This window comes from Porites lutea, chromosome 6, assembly GCF_958299795.1.
Source record: "Porites lutea chromosome 6, jaPorLute2.1, whole genome shotgun sequence".
Classification (NCBI taxonomy): domain Eukaryota; kingdom Metazoa; phylum Cnidaria; class Anthozoa; order Scleractinia; family Poritidae; genus Porites; species Porites lutea.
The window spans coordinates 19938984-19963878 of record NC_133206.1 but is presented as its reverse complement, the minus strand read 5'-3'; the positions used below and the strand labels follow the sequence as shown (position 1 = coordinate 19963878).

Below are 24895 nucleotides of genomic sequence, written 5' to 3'. Positions count from 1 at the left end.
ATCCTTCGACCTGTATGGCATGTGTGGCCCTACCAGGAGTCAAAGACTCTTGGCCGACATAGCTCTATTAGACTGCAAAACGGTCCGTATTTTTGGGTATTCAAGTACGCGCGAGCAGTCAAACAAAGAGTCTGAACCGAGGCTGAAAACGGAGAGCGAGACTGAGGAGAGCAGGGCGGATAAAGGTTGGGCGGTGAAACGAGCGCGTCCGAGCAAAAAGGTGTGATGCAGTGGACTGGGACTCTGCTTAGAAATGTCGCTTGTTTTCGACCTCGGTCAGGGCTTGCGATGTTGCGATGTGGTTTGTACATTAGATACTGCCTCTGTCACTGAATTATGGCAGCTTGATTTATTTTCTTGCACTTCTTCCTCGTTCCTTTGTGCTGGTACGCTGTCTCCGAGAGGCAAATGTTGCTATTTTATGTTTAGTTGGAGTAGACAAACATCTCTTTCAAGGGGTTTCTCTAATTACTTCCATGACTCTACCACTAAATTATATTTTCGTTCTGCTACTCGCCAATGTCGATGTTATTTCAAAACAAAAACTACTAAGTACTGTCTAAAACACGAAGGAAAATCTCATCCATGTCATCCAAGGCAAAACTAAATGACAGCAGATCGTGTTTCATAACTAGATGACGTGTATTTTATAAATGCGTGCAGCTCGTGCAAGGTGAAATTATGCTAATTTCAATCACCATCATCCTTCTTTTTAATTTTGAAAAAAGCATCTCATACGTCTTTCTGTTTGTTCGAAACTTCAAAATTAGTTTCCCCTCAGTTTTTACTGTTTACCTTGTTTAGTTTTAGAGAGAAAAACTGAGAAAAAACCTTACAACTAACCCCAATAAATTTTGTTTACATGCGGTTGCCGGATTTGCAACGCATTGCGCGAATCGCCATGGCGTGTTGCACCCGAGAAGCAAAGTTTGAAGAAGTACAACGCCACTATATCAATATATATCAATCTAATTTTCTGTTATGTTATATAAAATTTATCCCCCTTTAACATATGTAAAAATTGAGGTTAAGAAGTGTTAAGTTTTTGCAAACGAAACGGCGAAAGACGATTAGGTGATATTAAGTGGAAGGAGGAGGTATTCAACAATTTCAAATTAAACTCAAATTTTGGCATTATACGACCAACAACTTTGACTTCTAGACGTACGGACACAAACATATGAAACTGTTTATTGATATTGTTATGAAACGAATTTATCTATTTAACATTGTAGCCTGAAATTACAGAAAGAAAATAGGATTTCCGGTTTGCAAAAAGGAAAATTTCGCCGGCCTTCAAGCGCACCGGAAGCGAGGAAAGAGCGCTCGTGCCAGTCCTACTCCGCATCACACATTAAATGAAGAGCGGAGCGCTCGTTTCACCGCCCAACCTTTATCCGCCCTGGAGGAGAGAGACTGAAAAAACGGACTGTCCGTTTTGCATACGTTATATTCGTTCGAATTATACCCGCTTCTCACAGCCATGGGCAATTCCCATTGGCTAAATTTTGATGCAAGCTGTCAAGTTGGTGATTCCAATAAGTTAGTAATTCGCGATGTTCCCAACTGTGATGATTTCCTAAAGCTGGAGGCGGTTGATAATCACCTGGATTTACTCGCGCAAGAATTATTTGTCCTAAAGTCAGAGGAAAGGGAAGCTTTGGAGTCGCTACTTAGGGGAAAGGGTGTTTTTTGTGTCCTACCAACAGGCCTTGGCCCTTTTCAATGGCAATAATTGTTCATTGTCCGTTGGCTAGTTCTCTGGTTGGGTGTTTGGTTGGTTCTCTTTAAGTTGCGAAAGCATCGCAGCACGCTTTCAAACATCTGTTCTGTGCAGCGAGTAAACTCTTGTGGAGAAAGATTAATCTCCTTCGTCCAGAACAACAAAAAGATCGTTTTTATAAAGACCGGCCAACTTTGGTAATCTTTCACCTGTTTATAGTAGAAACAAGGTTTGTGAAAAAGAACCCAAATTTAAGATTATACTTAATACGCATGTCAGAAACCTTGATATTCTTGAATTTCCAAATTTTGCGGACTGTAAAAATAGAAATTTTGCTATTGTAACGTTATGATGAAGCATACTCTACTATGATACATAATACACATGACAGGAACCTTGATACTATTGAATTTCCAAATTTTGCAGACTGTAAAATATAGAAATTTTGGTATGTGACGCTTATCATGGAGACAAATTAACTATAATAGAAACTCTGGCATTTTTTTATTTCCAAATTTTGCAGACTGTAAAATATAGAAATTTTAATACGTGAAGCTTATCACGGAGCCAAATTAACTATAATAAAAACTTTGGCATTTTTTAATTTCCAAATTTTGCAGACTGTAAAATATAGAAATTTTAATATGTGACGCTTATCATGGAGTCAAATTGACTATAATAAAAAACTTTGGCATTTTATAATTTCCAAATTTTGCAGACTGTAAAATATAGAAATTTTAATACGTGACGCTTATCATGGAGTCAAATTAACTATAATAGAAACGTTTGCATTGTTTAATTTCCAATTTTTGCAGACTGTAAAATATAGAAATTTTAATACGTGAGGCTTATCACGGAGCCAAATTAACTATAATAGAAACTTTGGCGTTTTTTAATTTCCAAATTTTGCAGACTGTAAAATATAGAAATTTTGATATGTGACGCTTATCATGGAGCTACATTAACTAAAATAGAAACTTTGGCATTTTTTAATTTCCAAATTTTGCAGACTGTAAAATATAGAAATTTTGATATGTGACGCTTATCATGGAGCTACATTAACTAACATAGAAACTTTGGCATTTTTTAATTTCCAAATTTTGCAGACCGTAAAATATGGAAAATTTGCTATTTGACGCTTGTGATGAAGCCAAGTTTCCTACTATACATTATACACATGACAGAAACCTTGATAGTTTTGCATTTCCAACTCTTGTTATGAAGCCAAATTTACTATCATACCTTATACACATGAGAGAAACCTTGATAGTTTTGCATTTCCAACTCTTGTTATGAAGCCAAATTTACTATCATACCTTATACACATGACAGAAACCTTGATAGTTTTGCATTTCCAACTCCTGTTATGAAGCCAAATTTACTATCATACCTTATACACATGACAGAAACCTTGATAGTTTTTCATTTCCAACTCTTGTTATGAAGCCAAATTTACTATCATACCTTATACACATGACAGAAACCTTGATAGTTTTGCATTTCCAACTCTTGTTATGAAGCCAAATTTACTATCATACCTTATACACATGACAGAAACCTTGATAGTTTTGCATTTCCAACTCTTGTTATGAAGCCAAATTTACTATCATACCTTATACACATGACAGAAACCTTGACAGTTTTGCATTTCCAACTCTTGTTATGAAGCCAAATTTACTATCATACCTTATACACATGACAGAAACCTTGATATTTTTGCATTTCCAACTCTTGTTATGAAGCCAAATTTACTATCATACCTTATACACATGACAGAAACCTTGATATTTTTGCATTTCCAACTCTTGTTATGAAGCCAAATTTACTATCATACATTATACACATGACAGAAACCTTGATAGTTTTGCATTTCCAACTCTTGTTATGAAGCCAAATTTACTATCATACCTTATACACATGACAGAAACCTTGATAGTTTTGCATTTCCAACTCTTGTTATGAAGCCAAATTTACTATCATACCTTATACACATGACAGAAACCTTGATATTTTTGCATTTCCAACTCTTGTTATGAAGCCAAATTTACTATCATACCTTATACACATGACAGAAACCTTGATATTTTTGCATTTCCAACTCTTGTTATGAAGCCAAATTTACTATCATACCTTATACACATGACAGAAACCTTGATATTTTTGCATTTCCAACTCTTGTTATGAAGCCAAATTTACTATCATACCTTATACACATGACAGAAACCTTGATATTTTTGCATTTCCAACTCTTGTTATGAAGCCAAATTTACTATCATACATTATACACATGAGAGAAACCTTGATAGTTTTGCATTTCCAACTCTTGTTATGAAGCCAAATTTACTATCATACCTTATACACATGAGAGAAACCTTGATAGTTTTGCATTTCCAACTCTTGTTATGAAGCCAAATTTACTATCATACCTTATACACATGACAGAAACCTTGATAGTTTTGCATTTCCAACTCTTGTTATGAAGCCAAATTTACTATCATACCTTATACACATGACAGAAACCTTGATATTTTTGCATTTCCAACTCTTGTTATGAAGCCAAATTTACTATCATACCTTATACACATGACAGAAACCTTGATATTTTTGCATTTCCAACTCTTGTTATGAAGCCAAATTTACTATCATACATTATACACATGAGAGAAACCTTGATAGTTTTGCATTTCCAACTCTTGTTATGAAGCCAAATTTACTATCATACCTTATACACATGAGAGAAACCTTGATAGTTTTGCATTTCCAACTCTTGTTATGAAGCCAAATTTACTATCATACCTTATACACATGACAGAAACCTTGATAGTTTTGCATTTCCAACTCTTGTTATGAAGCCAAATTTACTATCATACCTTATACACATGACAGAAACCTTGATAGTTTTGCATTTCCAACTCTTGTTATGAAGCCAAATTTACTATCATACCTTATATACATGACAGAAACCTTGATAGTTTTGCATTTCCAACTCTTGTTATGAAGCCAAATTTACTATCATACCTTATACACATGACAGAAACCTTGATAGTTTTGCATTTCCAACTCTTGTTATGAAGCCAAATTTACTATCATACCTTATACACATGAGAGAAACCTTGATAGTTTTGCATTTCCAACTCTTGTTATGAAGCCAAATTTACTATCATACCTTATACACATGACAGAAACCTTGATAGTTTTGCATTTCCAACTCTTGTTATGAAGCCAAATTTACTATCATACCTTATACACATGACAGAAACCTTGATATTTTTGCATTTCCAACTCTTGTTATGAAGCCAAATTTACTATCATACCTTATACACATGACAGAAACCTTGATATTTTTGCATTTCCAACTCTTGTTATGAAGCCAAATTTACTATCATACATAATATGCATGACAGAAACCTCGGTATTTTTAAATTGTCAAATTTTGCGGACTGTAAAATATAGAAATTTTAATATTTGACTATTATGATGAAGCAAGAAAGATTACTCGAATAAAAAAGAAAAACGACTGTAGACCGGCTTTTTTAATTTACACTCTTCGGGGACAATTTCCAAGTATTGTCTTTACTCTTTTAACATAACAGCTATTACAATTTTCAGCGACATAAATTACCTAAAACGATTCAAGTCTCTCTCTGCTTTTATGAGGTTTGGCAGGGACCTGGGTCAAAATTTGTCCCCAAGACAGTCCCGTGGTGCAATTCGATACAACACCGCCCTAGTCTCCGCACAACCTCAAAATGGACAATAAGGCATCTGCTGAATAGGATGCAGATGAGGATGTTTTAGTAGAGAACTTTAGATTCTAGGGCGGGGACCACCACGAGGCCGGGATTTTCGAAATACTAAGTAGTGAGTGAGCGTGAACCAGCTTCTTTTGGGCGGGAAAGTGCGGTATCTGTCGTCAGCTAGTATGGGTTTTAGCGAGAACTTTCTAGTGACGGAAAAAGTTATCAAATGTTAGAGGTTTTCTCATTTTGCGATCGGGAGAGGGCTAAACCTCCTTCAATAAAAAAATAACGGTGCTGACTTTGCTGGTGAAAAAAAGTACTATGAAGTTTTCCGTATGCGAAAAAACTTTAAGTTAAATTTTGTCCTTGTAGTCGTCAAGGCCTTTGAACGTAACCTGTTGCAGTCTTGTGAGTCATTTTTCATTTCTTATGAATTGTGTTAATTATAATTTGCTTGATTTTCAGGCCATTGAAGTTCTTGAGCGCGCCACTCGTGTGAGACCCGTAGCGCCTTTGTTCATTCTCCTGGGTAAAACCAACATGAAGGCCAAAAGGTTTGAGGACGCCATCAAGAGCTTTGATCGAGCCATCGAAATCATGGTTTGTTTGTTTGCAGTCAGGTGTTTTTCCATAATAAACGTAGGACATGCTTCGTTCCCCTCATTTGTTATGAATTAAAAATACGAAACAAGAAACTATGTTACGGGAGCTGTAAGCATTGTTTCGAGGATCATTTCCACATTTATATTGTTGCGTCCATTATCATTGTTTGGGGGATTGTTCGAAAACACTGCTCAAATGTTGACCATTCTTTTAACCCTTTAAGTCCCAATGGTGTCCAACATCAATTTTCTCCTAACAATATCCATACATTGTGAAGAGATGAGGTTATGAGAATTAATAAAATGATTACTTAAGAGAAAATACCTTGATCTTTTACCAAATTCTCTTAATGAGAATGAGGTTATGAGAATTAATAAAATGATTACTTAAGAGAAAATACCTTGATCTTTTACCAAATTCTCTTAACTCATTCTTTAAGGAAACGTATGAAGACCAGTTTGGAGAATTTGTATGTGGATATTGGGACTTAAAGGGTTAATATGTGCTAGCATCATTAACCAACTATGTTTTCGTTTTCTTTTGAATTTAACTGGCAGACGCCATGGAACCCTAGAATGGAAATGCCAATGGAGGCCGCATCTGTTCATTTCCTGATTGGCATGTGTCATTCGGAGCTTGGGAGACCGCTTGGTGCACTAGAAGCATTTAACAATGCCATACGCGTGAATCCAGATTATGCTGAGGTAAGCAATTAAGACTATTTGTTTGAAGGAGATCAGCTTACGCATTTTTAGTCAAAGCAAAGCAAAGGCTTTTAAACTACCCAGGTAACCCAGTTTAGGCAATTTCAGCGCTTACCAGCTAGTCTAAGAATGACTGAATGAACGAATTTAAAAAAAACAACATGTTAAAAAACCGTAGATGTTCAAATCAAAAGAAGTACAAGAAAGCCTTGAGAGGGCATAGATGAGCTTTGCGAGCCTGCCCGTTCAAGCCCCGCCACCTCGCCACCACCCACCGCCCCACTTCCAACAGAAAAATTTGTCACCGCTGTTTTGATCTTACCAGTTTGTCTCCTTCTCAAGGATGACGATTGTATATGTTTTGTTTACGTCCTTTGACAACTCTTTCTTAAGCGCAACTAAGCTGTTGGCATCAGTTCCAAGGGGGTTTGTTTGAAGTTCGTTAATTCCTTCTACGCTTTTGTAGTATTCCATGATATTCCTCTCCTTTCCTTCCACAAGGATGGGCCAGGGAATGAAGATCGTGGAATGAAGCGTAAACTAAGCTTCCATTCTAGTTTGTAAGATTCATGTCGTGAGCCCGTTACTAATAACTCACCTTTTCAGGCTTTTTATCAACGTGGACTCGCTAAAATGAAACTGAAGCATGCCAAGGGAATCCATGATTTTAATCGAGCCTTGGCTATTAATTCAACATTATTTCAGGTAAGTGTATGGCAACGAGTTTCTAACGTCTGCACTCGGCTTGGTGAGGTGGGGGAAGCAGTCGAACAAAGGGACAGATCCAAGATCCAATTCAAGAGTGCTAATCTTAAATAACGCCGAGTGTTGTGGTTTTGCTTATTTGAGCAGCGAGAGGAAATGAATGGAGCCGTAGTGTTTGACTTCCCTCTTTTCTTTTCCTGTCGCGTTAGCATTTTAGCGGCCTTGTGATGGACCCTTCTTCTTCTTATCTCCATCTTCATTTCAAACTCTGTCATAGTTCTGAGACCCTCCTGCCCATATGACCCTGGGCAAGAGTCCCGGATGCGACGCCATTGACTTGGATTGATTAGTTCTCTTCCCTGCTTAGAGCGCTTTTTTTTCACTCCTCAAAAACCTACACTTTCAAATTTTAGTTTGATTTGTTACGCACAAAGATATGAGTGGTTCACAAGCTTCCTTTAGGCTCATGTTTTCTTCTATAACATTAGTTTGACGTGGTCTTGGTAAGAAATGCATGCTTACAAATTAAAAACAGTCAAGTACGTTCATGTCAATTTGAGAATCAACAGTGTTGAGTAGTCAGTAACTTTGTATGAGCCGATCCGTCCTCGTAATACCTTCTGGCCAATTTGGGATAAAACGTTTTTAGCAATACGGTAGCGAGGGTAAATGACTGATGACGTCTACAGTGTTTTTCAGTGAGAACTGAACTGTTTCTTCTTTCAAGCAGCTTACTTTACAGTCTTTTATTATAGTATAGCCACATGATTGTTCTAGCTGCTGGATCTGTACTTTAAGTTGCTTTTACACGGAGCGATTCGCCTCGACGAGTTTTAGTACAACACAGCGCTGCAATGTTGGAACAGTGTTGTAATCATTCGAAACAATGTTGCAACGCTGTGTTACGCTAAAAATCGTCGTTGCGAATCGTCTCGTGTGACATCACCTTTAGGGACGTCATCTTGTCCCTTATTCACGATAAGAAAACCGGGCCCAGGTAACTTTCGCAAAGAACTCTGGGACTGTTACTAGAGACAGGGAAAAAATTAGTCAATCAGCAGCGACACACATCAACCGGAAGTGAGCCTTTTTCTCTTTTAGTAAGCCTTGACGCTACCAAATTTGTATTGCCAAGTGTCTTAATTCTCTTATAGAGACGATTTGCTCAAAAATTTGTTCAAAATCATGGCTCAAGAGTGCAAAACGGCCACTTCCGGTTGACGTGCGTCGCTCAAAAACGTCGCTGCTTAAACTCCTAATAGGGACTTAAAGTTCCAACGACGCGACAGCGACGAGAACGTCGCTTAAAAAGTGAATTTGAGTTTTTTCAGTCTTTATAGCGATTATTCCTACCCACTTACTTTGTCGATTGTAGGCGAACCCTTCTGAAGCTGAATTTCAAGGGACCATATTCAGGCTCAGAAAGAGAAATAAAGTTTCGTCGTTGCTTGTTTACGTTCTCCATAAAACGCGAAATTACTCATTTTCACGTTGTAGTCGTGCAAAAACGGGAAAGAAAAGTACAAAAAAGTGTGATGCACGTGTGAAGTTGTTGTTTTGCTGATTAAACCAATTGTTTTTTTGACGTTCTCGTTGTCGTCCGCGTTGCTGGATCTTAAACTCCCTAATAGCTGACCGGCGAGTCCCCAGTAACGATCCCAGAGACAATTGCGGGACGCATTTCGCCCCCAGCTTCCTTCTAGTTTCTTAAGTGTCGAATTGCTGGACAACAGTCGATACTATTGGAACAAGCTGAGTCAAAAGTGGGCCATTTATTACAGGTTATTTAACAATTATTCCACGAGTGCGCGTTGGATATAAGATGGTAGATAGCCAACAAGTTCGAGTGGAATAATTGTTTTATTAAAAACGCCCGACTTCATTTATAAAAACAACCGATTTTCAGCTTGTTTTTAATTTTGAGCAGACGCAGAAGTTTTTGGTTATTATTCTAAGTCTGTTTAGTGGGCGGAAAAATAACTTGAGAGTAACCTTGGCTTTTGGTATTTTCGGACAGGCATTTTTGAGTCGAGCAGCTTACTATGGTATGAAAGGCCGATACAGCAAAGGTATAATGAGCTGTAATGAAGCTATCAAGTTGCAGCCACGCAGTGTTAGAGCATACCTGTACAGGTTTGGTTCTTTTATCCTGTTCTCTTCTATTGTATTCCATACCCCCTATCCTATCTTATACGACAGGTGTGAAAGGTGCTGTAAGTACACTCTCACTGGCTTAGATCAAAAGTAGTTTAGCAAATGTTTACACACACGTGATTGAGTGTTTTACAAGTTTTTGACCTTTTCTAGGTACTTTTCGTGGAGGGCACTGGCCTTTCATGTTTTTGCAAATTTTAAAACAATTACATGTGAGTGATTTAGCAACAGAGCGGGGACTTCAGTTGATGACGAAAAAGTGTGCAGAAAGGACTGAACCCTTCTTCCAGTTCCCAATTTTGTGCTCTGCCATTGGTTATGCCGGTCTTGAGATTTGCGCATGCCGTTGTAACTGTCGTGGCGTTGTCTCTTTGCATGTTATCAATTATTTGACTTACTCTGTGCTAGTCCCGCTTCCTCGCCATCAGCCAAACTACTCTCTCCTAACCCCTAAGGAAGACCTGATACTCAAACTACCTCGCCTTCACTTCCCATGTGACCTCGCATTGACGATCTTGCTTAAACATCGTAGTTATTATTGTTTTTTTTTTCCAACTTCGTAGGGGCGCACTGAAGTACAACATCAAAGCGTTTAGTCTTGCAGTCAAAGATCTCACTGAAGCTGTCGCTATAGATTGCAAGTGCTCCCTGGCGTACTTCAACCGCGCTGTATGCTACCATGAAATGAAGTTCTTTCAAAAGGTTTGTGAAACCCACTGATAGCAATATAATATATGACGTCGTGCACAGTCTTAGTATATTGTCTGTATTAAACTTTAGCCTCTTCCATTCAACTCCTTGGAGCGGGACCTTGTACTCTAGCACCAAGGAACCGAGGGTCAACATAGAGTAAATGATCGCTTTTTTTCTGTTTGGAAAACTAGGCATTGATGGATTATGGTACTGTAATGTTACTTGAGGATAGCCCTAACATCAAGGTGAGTGTATATGATTTTTCGAAATTATTTTCGATATTCTCAATTCTGTTGACGTATCCCTTTCTCTTTGCTATCCAGGTCCTTCAGAATCGTGGATTACTTTATTACGAAATAGATGACATCGAAAATGCCCTGCAAGACTTCCTAGCTGCATCGAAGGTGCAGGTTTAATTTCTTTTGTAGTAAGCTATATTTCTTTGTCACTACAGCCAGAATTATCTTCCATTCTGAAATATAAGTTAGCATAAGATGTGTAAAATATATCTCCCCCGCCATCGAACCCCACATAGGCAAGACCAAACGGATTAATCACTCACTGTACACATAATGTCTGGGTCACAAGGGAAACCATGAGTTAGTTTTGTTTTTCTGCGAGGTGAGGAAAATGTGTTCATTCACGAGAGTGGTAACTGGTAGTGTTTTTCCCACCTCAGTCTGTCACGTCGCTTTCTACCATGCTTTGAATCAAATCACGTGCTGTTGTATCTGGTAAAAGATTCATAACAACCGTCATGAATATAAAGCAATTCATATCCAGTTAAAAACTATATAACATCAGTGTGCAGTTCAATTAGACTGGTATAGTTGGGTTAGTTTTGTGTAGTTAGTGTAGTTGACGTATAGTTCATATGGTTTGGTAAAGTTGCTGTAGTTAGTGTAGTTGGTGTGGTTAGTGTAGTTCTGAAGTTGGTGTACTGTAAATATTGCTCATGTTTTGACAATTTTTGGTGGTTTGTGAGACAAGCTCTTGTTGCTGTCGTCATTGTTTGAAGCCTCTGAGGTGCCTCTATTAACAACTTTGCTAGAAGGCATTTTTGTTAGCAGAAGTCCGTCTATAATGTGCCCTTGAGATAGGAGCTAGGGCGGAAGAGGTCGCCAACCGTAAGCTTTGTGTCCAGGATTGCATGCAGCTGCGAAAATTGCGAAAACTTGGAAAATCCGTTTAGTCAGTGAAAAGCAGTGAAGAGTAGGTTGGGAAGGTCGTCCGACTTAAACTGCGATTTGTGCGTAAACTGCAAAATTTACGGAAAATTAGAAAATTCGCAAAAATTTGCTGAACCAGTGAAAATCAGCAGAATTGGACGATTTTTCACGATTTGCGCAAAGTTCGTAAATTCTGTCACTGGCTTATGACAAAGAGCTGCGAAAATCACAAGTATAGCAAAAAATTGCGACCTTGTAAACGAGACAGAGAACAGCGGTAAATCGCAATTAACACGAAAATTTGTGAACCTTACAAAAAACCGCAAATTTTACAATGAACGCGCGAAAAATTTCCAATCTTGCAGTTTTTTTCTGCGTTGTTTTCTGCGTGTGAGAAAAATTTCAAATTTTTCCACTGCGTGCAAACCTTCAACCAAAGCTCTATCGGCCATTTTGTGTTTGAGCGTGAGGCGGGTTCCCTGTTCTGTCGAATTGCACTCTGGGACTGTTTTGGTGTTGTTATCGCTTCTTTCATTGGCTAATAGAGGTTGCGCAGGAAATTGGGTCAAAATTACTCCCCTAAAACAGTTCGGCAGTTCGAGTTGCTTAACACCCAAGGCTGTGCTCTAAGGAAAATTGAAGGGAACCCAGTGCTCTGAAACTGTAAAATCTAGGGTGCCCAGCATATGATTTGTATGAAAAATCTGAGATTTTCTAGTCGCCCGCGGGCAAAAGTTAGGCGCCAGGGGCCACCGGACTCTGCTAGAGCACACCCCTGACACCAACCCAAGTTTAAGACGGAGATTCAATATTAATAGTTCTTTGCTCGCTTTTAAGGTCTCACCGAATGATCCTCACATTCGTCACACCTTGGGTCTCTGTTATCACAGGTAACTCTCACGTTATTTGAACTAGCCGATTCAATTCTCCCTTCGTGTAATTTGTTTTCAAAACCCAGAATGTATGCAGCTGATACTACCCTTACCACATCTGCAGAAGACCCATGTGTCCTTGAACATAAAATGAATTATGATATGAATTTAATCCAGTCATGGCTGTCAGCAAACAAATTAACTTTAAATGTTAAGGAGACTAAATACATGCTTATAGGGAGCCGATTTAAGTTATCCCAAATAAATAGTGACTTCACAGTCCAAGTAAATAATACACCCTTAGAAAGAGTAATTAAACATAAATCCCTTGGAGTTCAAATTGATGAATCTTTGAACTGGCGCCCACACATTCATACCATTTCAAAGAAAATATCCGCTGGTATTGCTATCTTAAGGCGTGTAAGTCATTTTATACCATTTGATACTAGAGTGAACATGTACAATGCACTGGTAATGCCATATTTTAATTACTGTGGTGCCGTTTGGGGTAATATCAATAAGGGACTAGCAGACAAACTTCAAAAGCTGCAGAATAGGGCTGCTAGAATTCTCACCTTTTCTAACTATGACGTTCGCTCAAGTGTTTTGTTGGATGAGCTTGGCGGGGAAAGGCTAGAATATGCAAGACTTAAACAGTTGGCTGTGACAATGTATAAAATCCATAATAATCTTTCCCCATCTTATCTGAGGCGGATCTTTACCAACACCTCAAATGTCATTCACACAATATTAGAAATTCTGAGTTAAATTATTATGTCCCCAGACCCAAAACTGAGTCTGCAAAAAGGAGCCTACACTACAGAGGATCTTTTCTGTGGAACAAGATTCCCTCAGAGATTAGAAAACTGCCTAGTTTAAATGTTTTTAAAGCTTCAATTCATGGGAAAGATTTTTCTAATACACCATGACCCATTGTAACTCTTATTATTCATAATGTAAGTTTTTGTATTGTTAACATTATAGTCAATAGTTCCTTAGTCTTTTAGTCTTAGTATTTTAGTCTAGTTTAAACACGATTCCTAGGAAGACCATGTAAAATGATACGATTTCGTGTATAAATAAAGATTGATGATGATGATGATGATGAATTAAGCTTGCTTTGGCCATTGAGCGTTTGGGCATTAAGAACTCACTGCAATGATTTACTTGAGTGACCACCAAACAATAGCTTTGCGGTACGCAATTCCCAATGCCTAAAGCAACCTTTATCGAATCAGCTGTATCTTTCAATTGAATGTAGAAAACGATTTTGCAAATGCTTGTTCTGTGATAGACAGAAAAAATGGCAGGCCACTTAAAGCGATAAAATTGGGTAAGCTATTTTAGTAAAGTCCAACTAGTGGTCTATCATCAATGCTGCGTTCTGATTGGATGAGCTACTACTAGGCTAATAATGTTATAGCCCACTAGTAGCGAAAAGCGCCGGCTTTGAAAACCAAAACAAAGGCGGCTGAATCGCGTTTTGATAGCTAAAGTTGTTTTGTCTCGATATTTTTTACCAACTAGTTGTATTTTTCTAAAACAATTATTCCTCTCGCCCTCATGGCCTCTGAGTCAATAGCCCATGAGGCCCTCGGCCTCATGGGCTTTTGACTCAGAGCCCATTCGGGCTCGAGGATACATACTGTGCTTGATACATACTAGTTAACATTGCGCCTTTAACTCGACTGAAATTTGAAAAGTTCCTTAAGAACACGTTCCTCACTGTACATCGTCTTTGATTCCTTTCCTTACTCATTTTAGGTTGAACCGTTTAGAAGAAGCTGTCTCATCGTATAACGATGCTCTTCGCATTGATCCTTTCTTTGTTGAGGCTTACAATGGGCGCGGCAATGCTTTGATGGACTTTGGACATGAAGATGGCACCGTTCTAGGAAGGTTAGACTTCCCTCTAGTCTCCTTTGGGCCCATTTTTGGGATGTCACGCAACGCCCCTCCCAAAGTGAACATTAACCACAAAGAACCGCAAACGAACGTACCGCAGGACATAAGCTGTACAGGAAATTTGAGTAGCAGAAATTTGTGACAAATCTCTGTAAGAATTTTTTGCCTGGGATTCAACTGCTGTCCGTATTATCGGGGTGTCCGGAAGGCGAGAGTTGACTGTATATGCTTTCCACTGTCTCACGATGTCGTCTTTTCCTTCCTAAAATCTGTTCTGCTTATCTTGTAGGCGTGATTATCTCAAGGCTCTTCACATGGACCCTCTCTGTTTATCTGCGCGGGTAAACCTTGGCTACAATCTACAGGTAATCTGTTTGTTTTCAACCACTAACTTTCTGACCAACTCACTTTCAGACCAAGTGCGTTTTAGTTATGGGGCTCTCAAGTAAATGTCAAAACACTTTTGAGACTTCTTTGTTTTTTAATTATTACCAAAAAAACTCTCCCACCACTTCTCAGCCAGTGTAACGTGCGAGCAGGCTAACTTGGGCGAGTTGAGGAAAAAAATTTTGCCGGCGGAGCCGCCAACTTTTCCCCCCCCGAAATCGCAAAAGAGAGCCTACTCCCAGACTGCAACCAGGGCGGTGTGAGGGCCAAACTAGACTCGCTTGGCGTTGACGATACACATTTGCTCTGAATTCCGATTGGCCAAATTTATTGTCTACGTTTTATGATTGGCTAGACAAGCAACTAAAAACTGCTCTTTGAGATGGTTGGTTTTATTTGCTCCTTCACTTGTTAACTGTCTTTACAGGTGGAAGGAAAATTCCAGGCAGCCTGGAACCAGTTTTCCTCAGCTGTTACCATTGATTCAGGTCAGTGTAAAAGAGACTCAGGTAAACTTCTTGTAAGCGACCACTCATTATGATCCAAATGTCTGATTGTTATCGCGACTGTGACAAAATTATTGAATCTAATGGGCTATTAGCTTGAAGAGCAACAAGACCACAGTGTAATAGGCCATTTCCGAGTACTAAAAACTCTCACTTTCGAAACGAGAGCAAGTGCAAAACCTATCTTGTGAAAATGAAGCATGAGAATAAAAAATCATTTTCCTATAAATAACATCGCATTTAGCCTCGCTTGGAAACGAAGTCACGGGGCAACTCGGAAAAGGCCTATTGGCCATTACATAAACGTCATCGCATGCTCTGTCGATTGCCATTTTGAGCCGGTTGCGCGTTAGACTGGTTCGTGTTGTGTGGAATTGCACCATTGGACTGTTTGGGGGACGCTATTGCTTCCTTTATGGGTGATTACGAAGTTTCGCAGGAAAGTGGGTCAAAATTTGTCCCCTTAAGGTGACTCGACCCAAATTTGAAGGAAAAAAAACTACGAATTTTTAAGAAAATGCTTTCTTCGTGAGAAGGACTCTTAAACGCTGACAAACGTCAACAAATAGCGAAAACAATAATTTCTATATGTTTGCTTTGCTCGAAATCGCGCGCATTTACAAGGCCCTAAAGCGTTTTGCTGACTTGCAAAGACCCATCTGTTATAACGATGCCCAAAATGGAGGGATGTATCTCATAGTTTATTAGACATAATCGTGTAAAGTTTGCTTATCATTTTCGCATAAATTATGACCTTAATTTGGAAACCGCTGAATTTCTGGAATTGGGTCTTTGCGATTTTGGTGAAACTCTGTTCAGCGCAAGGCACTAATGCGCACTATGTATAGCCGAGAGATTTTCACGAAAAAATGCCGGCAACAGCAGATTTTCGACTCAGACCTCAAAGGGGCGTGGCATTATAACCACGTGGCATTTACTCCGATCGCCAAAAATTTTATGTTATATTGTAGATTGATCTATATGTTATCCATTCTATGTGTTAGACTTACGATAAAATTAAAGGTGGGGATACCAGAGAGCTTCAAAGTAGGATGGTACCCCCAAAAAAACTGGGTCGAGTCACCTTAAACAGTCCCATAGTACAATTCGAACTCATTATCGACCCAGTCACCAGCGCAACCTTAAAGTGTCGTCTTCTTACACTCGCCTTCTTTCACTCAAAAGACAGCCACAAATGAAAAGTAATTTCTCTTTGGTAAAGCCTCTGTCAGTTCCATTTTAGGGAGACTCGGTGGGGTAATAGTTAGTGCTATGGACTCTCAATCGAGATTTCCAGGTTCAGTTCTGTCCAGAGTCATTGTGTTGTGTTCTTTAAACTCACTGGCCTCTGTTTTTCCAGAGCGGGTTGTTCAAAGCCTCGTTAAGATAACCCACGGTTAGTGAGAAACTTGAATTCAGATATAAAAGCGTAAAAAGCAAATTCAATTTACCGGAAATTCGTTTTGTGTACAATTTGCTGATTGGATGCTCTAAACGGAACAGAGCAAATTATCAGTAGTTTCTTGGTGTTGCGGACGGTTGCGATCACTTCGTGCTACAGAAACCGGGTTTAGGTCTGGCCTAATAGGCCGCTTGCTTCATACCGAGACTTTACCTAATCTTACTTACCTGTTCAACTCTTGATATTCGTCTACTAGCAGTCTCTCGGGATTGTCACGTTGGCGAGCATGTTACGAGCGAGTGAACGAGGCAAACGGAGTAGGTTCCCGCCTCTTTCCAGTCTCCCTCTCGGCTCGTCACTCTGTCCACGGTCTTGCCAAGCCCGGCTCGACTGGTTGAAAAGGAAGTACTCGTAGACAAGAAATCATAATAGCTCCTGTTATGATATCTTGTCGTAGACTAACGTGTTTTGTTTTGTTTTTTTTTTTGTGGTGTTTACTTTTAACTAGCCCAGGAGGTGGCGCGAGATTTGTCAGCTAGTGCCAAAGCCCAATAAAACCAAAGTATTCGCTAAATGTCGACGCTCCATTTTTTTCTCTGTAGCGTGTCAGTCAGCTCTAGAGGGACGAGCTGTTGTGAACTTACAGATGGGGAACACTTTTGGTGCCTTTGTTGATATGAACGAGGCTATAAAGGTAGGTGTGCGTTTATTTCATTTGACTTGATTGGGAGATATTTCACTTGCTTAGCTCTTGAAAATTCTGATTATCGATACACAGATATCTACCTTGACTTTTTTTTCATTTAAAAAGTATAAAAGCAAGTCGCTTGAGATGCTTTTGCGCTTGATTGATAAAAAAAATTCTAATTGCCTTTTAAGCGTTATTAGTTATTATAAAATGAGTTACTTTTGAAAGCGATTCACTTGTTTGTTGTCTTCTTTTTTTCTGTAGATTTCAAAGACTGCTGAGTTGTTGACTAATCGTGGAGTTGTACAACAGGTAAGATGTGTCATATTAAAAAATAAGATAATCAGTTTTCAACTCTTCTCTCTTTGCTTCCTCGCGCTCTGTGGCGCATGTATAGCTGATTCAAATAGGTTGCTTTGGCCATTGGGCACTGGGCAAATGTACGTTTGATTTCTTGATTTGTATATTTTCTAGATTACTTTAACTTTTGTCAGTAGCATCCCTAATATTGTACATAGCTACAGCTTTTTATTAATATTATTATTACTTTTATTATTTTTAATATTAATGTATATTTTACAGATGAAGAGCCACCTTTCAGTGGGAATGCTGTAATAAAGTGAACTCATTATTATTATTTTTTTTTTTTATTGTGTGACCACCAAACAATAGCTTACCAGTGCGCAAATGCCTGACTTCCAAAGCGACCTTTATTAAATCAGCTATATAAGGCCTCCACACTTCTCTGCCAACTTTCCCTGCTACCGTAATAAGTGTGTGTGGTTTTAGTAATGATTCTTATTTACGGGGATGGGACGTTGAATTGAACCATCGCCCAACCCCCAACAACAGGACCAGGCGTTGCAATTAGTCTGAAATTTCACCCAAAACCTACCCAGCACGGTTGAACTCACCAGGAACCCGCTTCCAACTGGTAAAGCTTTCAGGATCACCAAGGCACTCAAATGTCCCTACCAAGTTAAGGCGAAACGCTTAGGGAGGGTGGGGGAGGGGGTGGCAAATTGACTTTTGCAATTCTTGAATACGTTTTAATTCAGTCGCAACTCTCGCAAGCTGACCACCCGAAAAAAAAAAAAAAAAGAAAAACTGTCCGTTACTGAAGCCTATAATGGAACAGAAAATTAACTCTGTTTTGAAAAATCAAGGGCAACAAATACCTCGTTAACCCCACTGTGCGTTAGCCCTAGTAAAGGGAAGTAACAGACAACATGAAGCATAGGAAAAATCCTGTCACCTCGGTGGGATTCACAAGGCGAGAGTTGACATTACGGAAAGTGTGCTATTGCCCATTCAAGAAACCATAAGGGAAATAGGTACAAGCTTTCGGTGCAACGATTTCTTGTATCGTTCGGGTGGACAAGCGTTTCTTGTGATTGGTTAATGGTTGCCTTTTATACTATCGACCAATAATAAATAACGCTTGCCCACCACAACGGTCCCAGAAATCACTACGCGCAAAGCTTGTACCCATTCTTCCTAAAGTTTCCGAAGTGCAGTAAGCAAAAGCAAGGCAGATGTGAAGGGAAATTTAGCAGTTGCCAAGAGTAACTTTTTTTCTAGGCAACTTTTTTGTTCAGTGTGTGCAGGATGTTGCACTTGGTCTGCTCCTCACACTTGCTGTTTCTTTGTTTGTATGTCCAGTTCATGGGTGATTTCGTGAATGCCATCCGGGACTATCAAGCGGCAGTGAAGACGGATCCGTCATATGCATTGGCTTACTACAATGCTGCTAACGTCTACTTCAGGCAAAGACAGTTCCAGCAGGTCAGTTTAATAGTGGTCAGCATCCATTTTCTCCTCTTAATGTCACAGCTCTTATTCAAACATTAAGGTGACGAGAAGAAAGGAAATGATCCTAAGAGGTGAAATCACTTAATGATAGATGGAATGAAATGTGTTGAGAGAAGCACTAAGAAAAAAACTCTGAGTTCCTGATGGGAGTTGAACCTACGACCCTCCAGACATTAGTCGCGATCGGATGCTCTAAACCACTAAACTACTGAGACGTTTAGTGATAAGCAAGCCATTGGTAGCCTGACATAACGACCACATCTAGCCTGTTCCAGGCGTTTAGATAGTAGAGCGCGGCGTTCAGATGATGGGGAGCGGGTTAAATCGTTCGCGGGTTATCTTGACGAAAACGTTTATTTTTTGTAAGATTGGCTGAAGTGACGAACGAGAAGTTTGACAAAAATTTGACGAAGGACTATTTTCTTAACCTCCTGGGTTCAACGCATTACGCCACTTGCACATCTTCCATAATGCACCTTATTTGCCCTTCAAAATTTTGCAGAAACATTGTTTTCAGTTTCTCTTGGAACAGCTGTAATACCCAGTAAAATTTGGAGGTGGGGGGGGGGGGGGTGGGGGCAAAGAAGGTGCATCATGGGAGATGTACAAGTGGCGTATAAACGTTTTACAGTAATGTGTCCCGCAATCGTTTCTGGGATCGTTACTCTGGACACCCCGGTCAGCTTTTGGCCAGTTTTTCCCTGTCCCTATTAACCGTTCCAGAAGTCTTTGCGAAAGTTAAGTTGGCGCAGTTGCCCTCTCGTTTCTAAGGTGACGAATTTATCATTGTAACCATTACTTTCGAACTACATCTCTCCAGTAATTTTACTCAGATGTAGGAAAAGCAGTGCAGATAGAGGAGGGTGCAGAGCGTTGTATTACAAATTAGGGAGCTTAAGCAACCACGAGGACGACGGTAGTCAAAACGTCGCTAAAAAAATGAATTTGCGTCCTTTCAAACGTTTATTTGGCCTAGCTCAATTTGTCAAATGTCGAGCGATTTCTCCTGGAGTTGAATTCTTAAGAAATTTTATCCAGCTTCAAACAGAGAGAGGAAAATTCGTCTTCGTATGTTCACGTCTTCCATAAATCGTCACATTAGGAGGTTTCACGTCGTAGTCGTGCTGTGGACGTCAAAGAAATGTACTAAAAAGCGTGATACACGTGCAGAGCTGTTGTTTCGCTCTTAAAACCAACTGTATTTTGACGTAGTTGTTGTCGTCGTTGTCGTGGTGGTTGCTTAAGCTCTCTATTAAAATCAGACGCCCAACAAGTATGCATGTAAACGATTGAAGGTTTAGGTAGGTTGAGTATGATCGTCCGGGTGAACGTGGTCCTGATCAGGACTTTTGTTGTTGACAGTGACTGACGTTTCCACAACCTGTGCAGTAGTCATCTTCAGAGTCTTAGTGAATTGTATCACTTCCGTTGATGGTATAATCTAGAATTTGGCAACTGATTGTATTTCTCATTCGAGTATTCATTCTTAAAAGATCGTGTTTGCATATGGAATTAAGAGCTGTTTGTGAGCTCTAATAGCTCTTTAAGTCTTTCATTGTGTTAACACTGTTTGTTTGATATCTATGTGAAGGCCCTTACTTACTACAATAAGGCATTATCGTGGTATGCAGACGATGAATCAGCAGTTCTTAACCGCGCTATAACCAAGGTACATCTAATCGTGGTATTCAGTGTGTAAAAAAGACTCCTATGCAGACATTCTGAGGGCTGGCTTTGTCACGCGTTCTGCTGTCACGAGACATTGCGTGACAAAGCTCTCTCTGAGATTAATCTGAGATTATGTCCCCCCGAGGGGTGCTCTAAGAATTTTTGGCTGGGATGTGTCGCTTGAACTCTAAAACACTTAGCCTATACCAGACAATGTTCAGCTGCAATTTTTGCTACTACATAGACTGGGCACCAAACACCTTACCCTGTTACAAAGTAACTATGAAGCAGAAACTCCAATTCTTCATTCCCTAGATTAGTTTCCTACAAGGATGGCCCATTCTAGTTCAAAGTCCTCTGATTTCTATACCCTATTCTACAATAAACTGCTTGAATTAACCCTTTGTGTCCCAAGTGTGACCAAAATCAAGTTTATCCTTGCAATATCCACACTTTTTCAACAGAAAAGGATATGAGAATAAACAAAATAATCTTCTAAGGGAAATGCTTTGATCTTTGTACAAATTCTCTCAACTACCTCTTTAAGGAAATTTGTGGAGATCAGTCTGAAGAATTTGTGAATCTATCTTTGGGCCTAAAGGGTTAATAAAATCCCTACTCTTGACTGCGGCACATGTGGCCCATATATGGCACTGCCTATACCCCACCCCCTCTTACCCCCATTCCAGGTTATGCCCCAAAAGAAAACTGTGCAATGCACTATTAGCTGCTGGCAGACAACTATTGTCTATTCTTAGAGCTTCGACACACTAGAAGAACAGGATAGGACCCTATCTTTTTCTGTCCTGTGCAGGTTATGATGAAAGATACCAGAGGGGCTATTCAAGATTTTCATCGTGCTGGTAAGCGTTCTGTTTGATCTTAAACATTAACTTTTTCCTCCATATATTATTCTATGTTCTCCATGCTTCATCAGCTACCCGTCCCCCCCCCTTCCCCCCTTCCCCCAACCCACCCAACAACCTCACTTATGACTCTCCTTTCCATGAGCAAACTTCGACACAATTTTTAGTCCAAAATGAAGCCCTCTGGTCAATAAACCAAAGCATAACAGAATAATAAATGAAATGAATTTATCCAGTGACTGGCACTCTAGTTGCTCTGACTATTGACGTACTTGGACGTAGCGTCCGGTCGAGGCAAAGTTCACTGATATCCCGGTTAAGCCGTTCAGCTGCTCAAGAATACATCATAACAGGGAGTATCAAATGTGGGGAGGGAGGAAATATGACTCCCCTATAAACGCTCGCATGGACAGCCCACACATAGTTTATTTTAAAATTCACATCAAATACACACAGCCAGCTCTCCGTAAGACGGATAGCGCTAGGACCGGCAGCAAATGTTTACCTTGGACGAATGTCCACCTAGAACAGTGAAAGCAAATGTCTGTTGAACGACAGGGGGCAAACTGGGGGAGTTCGTTTTAATTCTTATAAAGGCTGTTGTTGTTGTTGTTGTTTTACACGACGTTCTTCACTTTTTACCTTTTACTTTTCTTTTTTTTCACCAGTGGAGTTGAATCCGTACGCAGCTCATGTATACTTTAACCGTGCCAACCTGTACGCATCCCTTAGGAAATACAAAGAGTCCGAGGAAGATTACACCAGAGGTAATATGAATACCGAGTACCATGACTATGCACCAGAGTGTTATTCTTGTCATAAGAGACCTTTTTTCGCATTCCTGTGAAGAAGGCACCAACTCGAAGCTTGGGGTAACAAAATACACAGTAATAGATATTTGAATTTCCAGTTGCCCATAATGCTTTTTTGCCCCTCCCCCTCCCCCCATCCCGACCAAAAAAAAATCATAAACTATTATTTTCAAATGCTCCAACTGCATATTCCCAAGCGCATTTGAAAACAGTAGTCTTTGCAAAACTGGGGGTTTATAGGGTCGAAAGAGTGTATTGTAGCCTCCCAAGCAGGCGTTTTAAGGGGAGTCGTATTTCCTTCCTTATCACAGGAGGGAGGAAAATAACGCCTACGTAGGAGACTAAGTGGGTATTTGAAAAGAGTCACTGAAATTGTCAATCAAGCCTCGGCCCCCGGGGGTGCACTTCATTATGTGCCGCTGGATGGGGTCGCATTTTCACGACTGGATTGACTATATTGGGGTTGCATTTTCTGATTTTTTTGGGTAAGACAGTTCTTCATATTTACCGTTAGCAAACGTACCAGGATGTTTGCACTGTAGGTGAAAATTTAAGCGATCTTCATTCAATTCAAAAATGGGTCAATTCATTTTAGGATGACATACCGTATTTATTCGATTAACCGCCCTGGGCGCTTATTAAATTTTTGGACCTTGAGAGTGGGCGCTTATTAAATTTTCACCATTTTAAGCAAGTGAAGTATGTTTATTTTGCAACAAAACAATAAATGCTAATAACAAAACGCAAAGAAATAACAAAGCAAGGTTTCTGTAATATACTCTGAAGAAAACTCCTTCCTCGGGGAAGTCTCTTATTAGAATTTCTTCACTCAAGTGGGTGGGGTGGGGGTGAGCGCTTATTTGAGTTTGATTGGGAGGAGGAGGGGTAAGCGCTTATTAACTTTTTCGGCCTTTTAGATGGGCGCTTATTCGAGGTGGGCGCTTATTCGAATAAATACGGTATTTAAAGAATTGACAAGGTAGATACATGAATGTTGGGATCGAGAAAATTACATTATTTAACCAAAAGTGACTAAGATGGGGTCTATAATTGGCCACAGAAAAGACCGTAATGAAGTAGGGCCTCTGAGAGGCCAGCGGCACATACCTAGCAAAACTTAACCTAAGTACCCCCGCCCCCCTCCCCCCCCCGGGCCTCGGCCTCGTTGTATTGCTAGTGCCCAGTCTTCCCTTGAGTGGGACGCGGCAAAGGTCTATTGTGATTTGGACTATTGTATTGTAACAAACTCTCATTTTTTCAAGTCCGGCCTAAACTTTTTCTACACGTCTGCTTGTTGACGTCTTGGGTCCCGTTTCTGAAAATTCCCGTTAAAGATATATATTTTTATTATTCTTTAGCACTGAGTTTGAAACCTGGAGATGCTCTTGTTTATAAGCGACGAGCCGATGTTCTTGGTAGACAAGGCAAGAAAACAGCGGCTATTGAGGATTACAAAAAAGCGATAATAATCCAGACCAGAAGACACTAGGAGTTGAAGAGATCAGTCTAAGGTCCTAACAATTCATTTTTATCCTGACTTTCGTCAACAAGAACAGCTCTCGAAGAATACCGTGAAATTCCGAAAATAAGCCCTGGGGCTTATATTTTTCAAAGGCCGTTTTTGAGGGGCTTGTTTTCGGAGGGGCTTATATTCGCAGGGGCTTATCTATGGAGGGAAATTTGCGTTTCAAAATCGATTGGGCTAACCTTACAGTTGGAAGGAAATTTACTGTTTTTGCTTTGTTTTACTTCGTATTTGAGGGCAATTTTCAGGTACAAGCCCCTGGGGAGCTTATATTTGGAGGGGCGATTTAACGGAGGGTTTTTAGCGTTACGAGTCTTGGGGGCTTACATTTGGAGGAGCTTATTTTCGGAATTTTACGGTAACCAAAAAAGAAAAACCTCAAATGGTAATCAGTCTAAAACACAAGAAACCTGAATAGTGCCACATAAATTGTTAGAGGTTTGATGCGAAGGTCACTTGACGGTTTCACTTGTACGCACAAACGTTAAAGTTAGAATGGAAATACATTGTAATATATGTCAACCAAACCGGCAACCTTTTGACAGAAGGAATGTGGGATGGGCAACAAATGCTCGAGTTGGGATCTAGCAGCATATTTTGCCTTCCTCCCAACAAACACTTCCTTTGGGCTTGAGAGCAGGCAATACGATTATGTTTTGAATCTCTATCCCAGACTTTCCAGTAATGTCAATATTGGCTTAAAGCAACTGTTTAAGTTTCCTGAAGTTCTTATCGAGGTACAAGGTTAACATCATTACATGTAAATAGCGTAACCTCGTTACCAGGCGTCCTGTCGTGTATTTGAACCAAGGACCTTAAAAACGAGGTTGGTGAGTTTATAGTGAGATAACATTTTACTCTTTTTTGTATAATGTGTGAATACATGTTGAAAAATTCAAAGAAACAGCATTATTTAAAAAACTATTTATTTTTTAGTTATTAAACAAGGGTTTAACGAAAA

General features: G+C 39.6%; 1 protein-coding gene across 2 annotated transcripts in view; it reads left to right on the top strand.

Moving 5' to 3' along the window:
* LOC140940079 (uncharacterized) overlaps positions 1 to 24895 on the top strand; it is a 60409-nt gene extending 35514 nt beyond the window's left edge. For both annotated transcript variants that reach the window (XM_073388962.1, XM_073388961.1), the window contains exons 35-52: positions 5929 to 6063; positions 6624 to 6770; positions 7377 to 7475; positions 9493 to 9608; positions 10193 to 10331; positions 10514 to 10567; positions 10646 to 10726; positions 12329 to 12381; positions 14128 to 14262; positions 14558 to 14633; positions 15083 to 15143; positions 17166 to 17257; positions 17516 to 17563; positions 18914 to 19036; positions 20655 to 20732; positions 21546 to 21594; positions 22266 to 22364; positions 23768 to 24895. In XM_073388962.1, coding sequence (XP_073245063.1) covers positions 5929 to 6063; positions 6624 to 6770; positions 7377 to 7475; positions 9493 to 9608; positions 10193 to 10331; positions 10514 to 10567; positions 10646 to 10726; positions 12329 to 12381; positions 14128 to 14262; positions 14558 to 14633; positions 15083 to 15143; positions 17166 to 17257; positions 17516 to 17563; positions 18914 to 19036; positions 20655 to 20732; positions 21546 to 21594; positions 22266 to 22364; positions 23768 to 23898 — 1716 coding nt within the window. In that variant the 3' untranslated portion in view covers positions 23899 to 24895. The remainder of the gene's footprint in view (positions 1 to 5928; positions 6064 to 6623; positions 6771 to 7376; positions 7476 to 9492; positions 9609 to 10192; positions 10332 to 10513; positions 10568 to 10645; positions 10727 to 12328; positions 12382 to 14127; positions 14263 to 14557; positions 14634 to 15082; positions 15144 to 17165; positions 17258 to 17515; positions 17564 to 18913; positions 19037 to 20654; positions 20733 to 21545; positions 21595 to 22265; positions 22365 to 23767) is intronic.